The sequence below is a fragment of the Bidens hawaiensis genome, unplaced genomic scaffold (genome assembly GCF_021521415.1).
Source record: "Bidens hawaiensis isolate Kalapana, Puna unplaced genomic scaffold, B.hawaiensis_p1.1 tig00020557_1, whole genome shotgun sequence".
NCBI classification, from domain to species: Eukaryota; Viridiplantae; Streptophyta; class Magnoliopsida; order Asterales; family Asteraceae; genus Bidens; species Bidens hawaiensis.
Window position 1 is genome coordinate 33779 of NW_027493148.1, and position 10384 is coordinate 44162.

The following is a 10384-nucleotide window of genomic DNA, read 5'->3' on the forward strand; positions in this document are numbered from 1 at the left end:
ATTTACCTCCATGCATAGCAAATTAAGCTTATGTGTGTGTGGCTTATGTGTATGTCAAATATCTTACCTTATAATTATATATATAATAAAGTGATGTTAACTACAAATTAACATCATGTTAATTAGTTTCTAAACTAGAGAAACACAAAAAGAAACAAAGACCATGCAAAAGACGCATGCAGGCGGCAGCTTCCTTTGAAGTTGCATTGTTCTTCATGATTCTTCCAAGTTGTAATTAAGCTGGAAGGTTTTGCATCAGGCCGGATAATCTTGTCATAATGTTCTCGAACGAAGGACGAAGTTTTAAGTTGCAAAACAAATAAGTCAATCAAAATACACATGGTTAACTTATGAAGTTTAATTATGCTTTGCTAATTGCATATATACTTTAACAAGAACATACAGTCATATTCTAATAATCATATAAATGACATCACACTAGCTAAATTGCTGTGTACATTGTTCTTTCTCATATCTCCTTCTCTCTTAACTACATGTGGAAAAATGGACGGGTTGAAAAACAGGTCAAAATGAGTCATATGTACATTGTTCTTTCTCATATCTTACTCATTCCCTCTTACCCATTCAACACTTAATAATTCAGAGGTTTGCCAAACAGCCCCTTAGTTCAATAAATAATGAGTTAATAATAACGATTAAAACTATATTAGTTCAATAAAATCTAGCCTTTTATACCTGAAACAATTTAGATGGTTCTAAGTGTTTAAAGTTACATTATTTTCAACGTGTTTGACACATTTCCTTTTGAGCCTTTTTCCTCTAGGCTTACCCGTTTGATCCGTTATAAATAATAAAAAAGAAACAAATAAACCTATATGCTTAAAATCCACCTCTATCACAAATTGACCATATCATGTTAGGTAATAGGATGGCAATTGATCAATAACAATGTAAATGATAATACTGAAAAACTTGGTATAGGATTGGCAAATGAAACTGGAACATAGTAAATGTAAGATCAAACCTTTGCCAACAATCTTGAATGACAGATGAGAGAGATGGGTCTAGATCTTCGAGTAAATCCAATCGACGGTCCATGAATCCCACAACTCCAACCACCTTCAAACATAAAAAATTATTACTTAGTAAATGCAATATATTGCAAGTATGCTATGGTTGATCTACTATATTATCTAAATGAGAGAAAACGAGCTACCCGTAGCGGGTTCATATTGCTCCAAGGGACGCTTTGTGTGACGAGTTCCCATAATATTATGCCAAAACTAAACACATCTGACCTGCCGATCAATAAAATAAAAGCATCAATAAGCTTAACACATCCATGTGGCGAAATGGTCGGGTTAGTTGATAACTAAACCAGACCCGAAGCGCTTTCTTTTCTCAGCTTTTAACTTTAATATATATAAGTAGCGCAGTCTATTTTTTTGGAAAAAAAAATGCAAAAATGTTGTATGAACTAAATGACTAATTCCAAAATGGTAACTATATCTTACTTCTCATTTGAAGGTTCGTTACGAAGAACTTCAGGTGCCATCCATTGAGGCTGCAGAAGACATCACATGAAAAGTTCAATCAATCAATAAAAAGACCAAGTTTGGAACTTTATTAAGAGAATAGAAAAATAAAATGTCCTTACTGTCCCTCCCCCGGATCTCGCAGTTAAAAAGGTTGCATGCTTCAATTTTGATAGACCAAAATCCCCAACCTGATCATTACCACGCAAAAGTAGCTTGTTTCATGTTTCAAAGAAAATAACAACTAACAAATATGTAATCATTTGAAATACGTTACTCAGCGACACACTACCTTAACCAACCAATTCTTGTCCACAAGAAGATTTGAAGATTTGAGGTCTCTGTGTACGATTGGGGGATTTCTATGGTGCAAGTAATTCATACCCCTTGCCTATAATCAAGAAAAAAAAAGTATGTGCAAAACACTTAATCATTCGATCAAAATTATTAAAAAAATAAAAAAAAAACTTACAACATCTGCAGCCATCTTTAGACGCTGCCTCATATCCAAAGAGAGACCACTATTGTGAAGAACATTGAAAAGGCTCCCCCTGATCAGAATGCATATAATTAAGTTGGTTACATAAATCAAGCTTTTACATGAGTGCATAGCAAGAAGTGAATGCATTACCTTGGTAATAACTCCGTGACAATTGCAAGTTTATCTTGTGAACAAACCGATCCCATAAAAAGCAAGACATTCGGATGACGCAGTCTTTTCATGATATCGATCTGAAATTCATGCATAAATTAGTAAAGATCATGTTCTTAAACATTTAAAGCACAAAGTAAGAACCTTTAGTTTGATGTTAAGTTCACATACCTCTTTATTGTAGTCCTGCAAGGCCTTCTCACTGTATTGATTACCAAAATAAACTTTAACCGCGACATCCTGATCAAAGGAGCAACGAACATATTACAAGTGTTAATATATGTATATTTTTCCAGGGTGTTTGGAAGTATTGCTTTAAGGTTTTATGGCTTACTGATCCATTCCAAATTCCACGGTATACTCGAGCAAATGATCCTGAAAAGGTACGAAATTTATTAATCTTTCAAATCATTTTGTCACCTCTGATATTCAAGAAAAGTGAAAAAGTATGTCACCCGTACCATGCCCAATCTCTTCCTTGAAAATTAAATCTTCCCATCGGATTTCACAATCGACCGCGGAGTTAAGGTCATTCTCAAGCTCCATTTCTTTTCTTGTAAACTGGAAAGTTGAAATCGCCAACCGATCAACTCCATTAGCTACCTCACACTCATCTTGCTCTCCCTCAAGGGCTTCAAATGAATAACCATCTTCAACAACATTAGGGTGTGCTTGTTTGTTCCCCCTTACATACCTTGGTTGATAATTTGGCATGTAAGCTGCAGCATGGATATCAATAGGAGGACCATCTGGTTGTATGTTTCCGCTTCTTTGAATATTCAACTTTGACAACATTTTTGCTGCTTAAATTTTGTTCCAAAAAACAATTCTCGTCACATGAATAATAAAAATATTTAGATATTTTTCTTACAAATTAGTGAACTTAGAAGGAGTTCATACATAACTTGAAGGCGCAGAAAAACCTCCTCTTCACTGTCACCACCGGTGGCTTTCTTCCATAGATTATAGCCAAAACCGCACTTAACAGGCTGCAATAAGCAATACCGTTAACAAGAAAATTAGCATCACCTAAATATATGCATGAATGATGAAACCTAACTTGTGCCTGCGGGCTAAATACAAATCATGCAATACTAATAATCCAATATCTATATTTAACAGCTATATACTATTCAACTAGCTAGTAACCAAGTAACAGCTTGTGGAATGTGGATGTTAACTTGAACTCACAGCTGCTTTTGGATGCTTCTCTAAGTTCACATTTTCAGATTCTAGAATATCTTCGTTCATGTCTGCGGATGTATTTCGCGCATGGGGATCATTCCCACCACCTTTTCGCAAAATATCTTTTGAATTCGACGTCTAATATAGATCAAGAAATTAAAAAGGGTGTTACTTTACAAAATGAAACAAGAAGAATATTTTTAAATCACATATAAAGATGAAAATTTATTAAACAAATCACCAGATTTGAAACAAAAGATGATAACTGTTGTGGTGGCTGCCACTGAATCTTCTTGAAGTTTATACCGCGTGTTTTCGTTTGAGCATTCGAAGCATCCTCCTCGAATGATCTCGGGTTTTCTAATTTTATCTTGTTGAATATGGTTGCATCACTTGCAACTGTGACTATGCCAACAAGCTCATCATCTTCATACAATGGGCTCTTGTTGACTAAAGCCATGAATGTCACACCTGACCTCTTTCTAAATGGGAATTGACCAGCCCAGCTTTGACCAGACCTTACTCTTCTTAGAATCTTCTCTGAAGATATATGAAACTCATCATATATAAGCAAGTCTGAGACTGTTTGACCAAGTGCTTCATAATCCTCATAGCCAAACAGTTTCTCAGCAGATCGGTTCCTGAAAGCATGCATGATTATATATATCTATATCAAAATGGTTTTCTAATGTAATAATAGGTTCACAGTGTGATTAATTACTATATTAGATATTTTTTACCAATATATATTCTAATTTTCATGAAAAAATCTTGCAACTATACGAAATTTGTCTTATAAACTATGATTACCATTGAAAATTGAAATATGTTATAATTAAATTTTCTTTGTAAACATGTTAAGTGTCACTTTATCAAATTTTGCCAACTTAAAAGTCAACAACTTATTATTGAAGAAAAGATAATTAATTACATGTGTTTTAAACAAAATTAGTATCAAATTAGTTTAGTAATTTTTCATAGGAAATAAGAAATTTTGTTAATGCAATAAGTATTGATTTACCTAGAAATAAATAGTTGCAATGCCCTACTTTTTGTGGTTATGCCTTTAATTACTTTTTATCATTAGTTGAATATTTTTTCAATTTTTTTTTCAAAAGGTGAATTTTTGTCATATGTTCACAACCTATTGGTGTTTTAAAGGTTTTATTTTTGTCAATGGATCACCCATCCAATACTACTTTTATTTTCAATAAGTAATTAAAAAGAAGAGAAAGACCAATGAAAAAGGAAAGCTTCTAATAAAATGAAACAATAAATTCCTTTTTAATAATGATAAATAGACTTTTAACCACTTACTAACCTTAATAACTAGCCGGACCCATGACAATTTTGGTCCTAGCACACCTAGTCAAACTTCATAATAAATACTAACATCTTGTAACAAACACCCAATACCATTTAATTCCCAAATTAGACATTGTCTCCATCTCATATACCTATAGGAGAATTCAAACAAGAGAAGTATACAATAAAACTTAATAGAAGCTAAATAACAAACATACATATACATTTAAATATAAAAGGTTGCATCAACTTGAACTTGATTAAAACCTTGATTAAAACCTTGAGTTTGAAAAGTAATATTTCGGAACTTTGAGAAGCAAATGTCGAAATGCTTTCCGGATAACACATAAGAACATGAGAAAATTAATGTGCATTCAAAACTAAGTTTAATCAAATAACTATGATAACCGAATAAATACATGTATCTCAATATATAAAATTGCCTAACCACATCACTTTTATCCTCATACTAACCCTAGAAACCACTAAGTAAACATTGTTATATGATTTCATCTAGACAACACTAAGTAAATACTAATTATACGACTTTCATAGTTCTCTACTTTCAAATGAGTTTCATATATGACTTTCATATATTATATATTATGCTAACTTACATCCCTACAACCAGTAACATGCATCCACCATACCAAATTCATTCCAATAACAATTGCTCTACTTTCATTAATAAATCCTTTCTATCAAATTAGTGTAATTATCTAGTCCAATCAAACAAACATAATAATCCAAAAATGACTAACCAGTATATAATCTCTCGGTTAACAGCTTTACTCACATAAACAGCATGACCCAACTGGTCCAATGCTCTCTTATACGAAAACCCCACCGGCAAAACATCCGGCACACTATTCCAGCCGGAAAATGACGTCACACCAGGCAAAGGTCTTAAAGGATTAACGATCACTTCTTCCTTGTGTAACTTACTACTACCATTATTACAAGATGATGTGTGCTCTAACTCAAGCATGTGAAACTGCTCTTGTAGGTTTGCATAACTTGTTTCCAAGCTCCGGCACCGGTCAAGGAGGAGCTGGTAGATGGATGAGTTGTCACCGCCGGTGGAGTTTTCCGGCGAAGCGTGTCTGGGTCTGACGGTTGACAGAGCCATGTGATGTTGGCGTCCATTGATCGGTGTGAATATATGCTTAAAGTTGATGTCACAAACTTAGAACCGCCATTTGAGATAAACATAAAAGAGTATAATAATATTATTTTAAGGTTTTCATTCACTTTAGGTTAAGTTTCACATTTCACCTTCAACTATGCTCCATTAGTTCATTTAGCACTTTTCATTCTGATACTGTTTAGTTTCTTGTTTTAACCGTCGTTTAAGTAACGTTTGTTTGAAAAATCGTTAAACCGGATTGGATCGTAATAGGTAATAATTAACAGTTTGGTTTGCCTAAACTAACGTTGTGACATAGTTGTTACACGTTTGGTGTGCGATAATGTGTATGCTCAGATAACTATATATATAAAAACAAACAAATAAACAAATGCATACTGTGAGGTCTGGAAAGGATGGAACGATCACAAGCCGAATTCATCTATCAAAAGAGATAGAGAGATCGCTCTTATTGAGACCATCAACTCTAGAAAAGGTTTTTTAAGTGTAGTACAATATATAGAGTTGATAACATAAAGTGTAACTAAGTCAGTCATAACAAAAGAGAGGCATCAGGTACTAATAATAAGAGTGGTGTCATTTAGAAACATTGTAGTGAGCGAAAACTAAAATAGAAACAATCGAACGACCCAAACAAGCAACGCACAAGAAAACAAGAAAATGATAATATTAAAAGCTAATCAAGCAAAGCATGATATGGGAACCTAGTAAAACAATATGCGATATGCAGACTCCCTAATAGTCCATAACATTTTATTCTATGTCTCTATTTGCTCCTATTCACACGATTAGCCATCCACTAATTCTTTGTCCCTTTTAATAAGTTTGGTTGTTAAAAAGAAAAAAAAAACATATTTTCTCTGCTAGTCACTTGAAATAATGTGTTGGTTACCTATATACTTAAAGCATCCACAACAAGCTCCATTCTTCAAGGTTCGGACGGCATGAAATTGGGTGGATGAAACCAACACCAAATCACCATTGTGAAACCAACCTGAAGAAACACTAACCGGACCCCGGGCAGATTACGAGTAACCTGGGGGTTAGATAGATGTTTCCCACGAGGGGTTAGACCCAGAGAAGATGGTTCTTCTAATAACCTGCAAAACAGACACCGTGAGCTTGTCACTGAGAAGGGGGGGGTTCCTCCTTGTGACCACCCTCCGGCGTGAGAATCAGACTAGATTGCTCTTTAAATATAAGTGTATATTAAGATATTGCTAGAGCAGATATCAGGTATAATATGATGATACAAGATAAGATATGATAAGATCCGATGGTCATACCATTTGTGGTATTTATAGCCGAAGGTAGGTTTCCAAGGAGGTGTGGCCGGCCGCAACAGTATTCCTGTTCCACCAACGGTGGCCTACGCACGTGCCCTGGTAGTTGGTGGGTAGGCAGCGGCTGATAGTGACCAGGCCTACTGTGTACTATTCCTTTTCCACCAACTGCCGGCTATGCACGTGGTATGGCAGTAGTTGGTGAGTAGGCAGCGGCTAATAGTGACATACAGTACAGGAGCATGCTGCTCGCCATACTGTTGTTAATAAGCTGTCGTATCTTTAGTCAGATCTTTTGCCCATACCTCGTCTGGTACAGTACAGAAGATCTTCCCGTATCGTACGGACTGGCTTATTTGGGCGGGAGTATTCCCCCTCCCGCCCTTGTGCGGGATTGTTCCCGGCTTTGCTCATTCCTTCAGGTGACACTGAGTGATTGAGAGCTAAGTGCCTTGTGCGTGTAGCCTTGCTGCGCGGGTGGCCTTCCCTGATGGCTTGTATCCGAGGCTGCGGGGACAGGCGGAGTCCTTCACCATTGGGAGGCATTTCCTGCGGGAACAGCTTGCGTACTGCGCGTAAGGACGTCACGTCTCTGAGCATGGTTGGTCCTGCGGATCCAGTTGGTTTCTGCGCAGACGTTCCTCTTCAAGGTGAGTCTTGCGGGTCCAACTGGGCTCTGCTGGGACCTACCTCTTCAAGTCCCCCCAGTCCAATGTTCTTCTCATGAGTGTTTAATAAAGTGAGGTGAACTTTTGGACTTAAGCAAAGGGTTTTTGAAAAGGGTTTTTTAAGGTTTTCCATGGGGATTCTTCCCGCGGAAGTCCTTGTCACTTGCAGAAATTCCCGAGTTTCCTGCTTGATCTTTGGGTATGATGCGGGTAGGCTGTAACCTCCTCGCAAGTCAGGAGCGTTGAGTCCCACTTGTGTGGATTCTCCGTGAGGTTTTGGTAGTTTTAAACATAGTGATCAATTATGTTAAAACCACCAATTCCATCCTGGAGCTTCAAACAACGTAGTTCTCGACGTTCCCGCTATGCGGGGATGTTATTTCCGTTTCCGAAAGCATTGCCCAGAAGATCCTTCTTGGTTTCAATTCCCAGCGGAGCGCTAGGTATGTGAAGGGTTTTGCCTTAACACTGTACCGGCGCTCGTCTTACGGTTACTTTACTTCCAAGGTATTCCTGGCGTCAATTCCCTGCGGGTGCTAGGTATGTGAAGGGTTTTGCCTTTACACTGTACCCGCACCCGTCTTATAGTTACTTGGTTGCCGAGGTATACTTGGCTTCAATTCCCTGCGGGTGCTAGGTATGTGAAGGGTTTTGCCTTAACACTGTACCCGCATCCGTCTTACGGTTACTTGTTTGCCAAGGTTTACTTGGCTTCAATTCCCTGCGGGTGCTAGGTATGTGAAGGGTTTTGCCTTAACACTGTACCCGCATCCGTCTTACGGTTACTTGTTTGCCAAGGTTTTCTTGGCTTCAATTCCCTACGGTTGCTAGGTATGTGAAGGGTTTTGCCTTAACACTGTACCCGCATCCGTCTTACGGTTACTTGGTTGCCAAGGTAAGGGGTATTTTCCCGCTTACTTTTGAATCTTTTTGAATTTTGAATTTTGAAATTCGAAGAGTTGGTGGAAAGATAAGAACAGTCCAAACCTCTGAAACGTCGTGCGACGGTTTCCTCTGACTGTGTCAGGACGTGCAGGAAGTTATGGTGACGTGACAATACATGGTCATTCCAGACGCTTTTTCAGGCGCGTGGGCGCGATTTTTCTGGCGCGTGGCCGCGAAATTAATGGTATGCGTCCTGTCAACAGCTGTTGCCAGCTTGCTTTTTGCCACGTGTCATAGTTTCATTGCACCTTCGTTTTCTCTCTCTTCCGCATTAATTTCATCGCATTAATTGCGATTAGTATATAAAGGGGGAGAGGGTTCTTTGTAATCCACACTTTCACTCTTCTCTTCATCTTCTAAGCGATTTACGGATTTTGGGCATTGAGCCCTATGTTGACCGCCTGATGACCTTCTACACTTGGAGGTGCATCCAGGGGTGGTACACGTTGATAACCCGGATCAAGGGTTTGAAGATTTGCGCAACCGAGCGCAGTCTTCGTTCGTGGAAGAGGGAGTTCTTCTACCTCTCCGCTCGCGCCATCCCCTTGCCATGAAATTTAAGAACGGGCAAGTACTTCCCAGCCTTCACGCCTCCAACTACGAGGAGGCGGAATGGTTTTCGAAGATATCCCGAGTCCAATCTCCGGTTTACCGGTTTGCGGAGTCCGGGATGGTGATGCTGGGATGAGCCGGGTGTAGAAGGCTGCGGATGCGCATAAGATCCCAATCGTCCTCGAATACGGTTCGAACTCTGTTCCTTACGGTATGCTTTGTTTCTTTTTGTTGATTTAGAATCTCTTCTAACTTTTTTCCTGTTTATTTCAGAGGGGAACGACTTGCAGTCGCTCTTGAACCCGCGGGAGGCTGACGGTCCCGCTCGGATGGGTACTCGCGCTCTAGACGAGAACGAGTTGCCCATCCTAGAACAAACGGCGGATCAGTTCGTGGAGGTCTATCCGCTAGGCCATGAGATCCTTAGCGCCCGTCGGCCAGGTAAGGCGCTATTCGACCCTCAACCCCTCAATGTTGAAACCTCTGCTGGAATTCCTCTAATCGTATGTTCTGATGAGGAATCCGCAGATGGTCCTCCGTTGGTGCGGAAGAAGAAGGCTGCCGGCGGGAAGGGGAAGGAGAAGGTGGCCTCCACTGCCGATCCAGCGCCTCGGTCTGATTCGGAGACCGAGAGCGAAGAGGTGGCGGGGAATCCCGGTGGTGATAAGACCACCGCTCCGGAGGTTGCGACTGTCACCTCTGGAGAGCCCAAGAAGACGACGGTGACCGGCGCAAAGAGGCCGGCTCCATCGGGTTCGTCCTCGCCTCTCCGTACCTTTAGGCTCAAGAAAACCCGTAAGTACAAACTTCCTTTATCTTTAACTTCATAGCTTAATATCATTAACACTTATCTTCTTTGTGCAGGCGTGGATGTTGACGCATTCCAGGGTGGAGCGCAGAGGAGTACCTCCCCGCCAATGACGGTAGGCCCGGTCAGCCTACCTGAGGCGACGACCCAGGCGCCTGCGCCTGCTTCCGCTGGTTCAGTTGCTCACTCCTTTGAGCCGACTGTTCCAGCTGAGATGACGTCACCGCCGGCTGTGAGTGCTATTTTTACAGCATCTTTCACCGAGCCGGCGGTTACTTTTGCTGCGGATTCCACGGCGGCTGCTACCATGCCCCCGTCATCGGTAACGACGGCCGATCCATCA

At 39.7% G+C, this 10384-nt stretch overlaps 1 protein-coding gene across 1 annotated transcript; it reads right to left on the bottom strand.

The window, feature by feature from the left end:
- Positions 1-754: 754 nt before the first annotated feature.
- Positions 755-6096, bottom strand: LOC143561140 (uncharacterized). The gene is made up of 14 exons (XM_077049271.1): positions 5400-6096; positions 3575-3974; positions 3340-3471; positions 3072-3137; positions 2610-2952; positions 2483-2523; positions 2320-2388; positions 2128-2228; positions 1969-2047; positions 1789-1887; positions 1619-1687; positions 1476-1525; positions 1178-1259; positions 755-1080 (listed from the first exon to the last, which is right to left on the bottom strand). Exons 1-14 carry the CDS (start codon positions 5765-5767, stop codon positions 901-903), a joined length of 2079 nt encoding a protein of 692 aa, XP_076905386.1. The 5' UTR covers positions 5768-6096; the 3' UTR covers positions 755-900.
- Positions 6097-10384: the final 4288 nt, after the last annotated feature.

Excerpts from the sequence above, each read along its gene's own strand:
- LOC143561140 (XM_077049271.1), bottom strand. The coding sequence starts at position 5,767 with ATGGCTCTGTCAACCGTCAGACCCAGACACGCTTCGCCGGAAAACTCC. Across the intron at positions 3,975-5,399 it reads AACCGAGAGATTATATACTG|GAACCGATCTGCTGAGAAAC; the intron begins GTTAGTCATTTT and ends GCATGCTTTCAG. Across the intron at positions 2,389-2,482 it reads GTGGAATTTGGAATGGATCA|GATGTCGCGGTTAAAGTTTA; the intron begins GTAAGCCATAAA and ends TCCTTTGATCAG.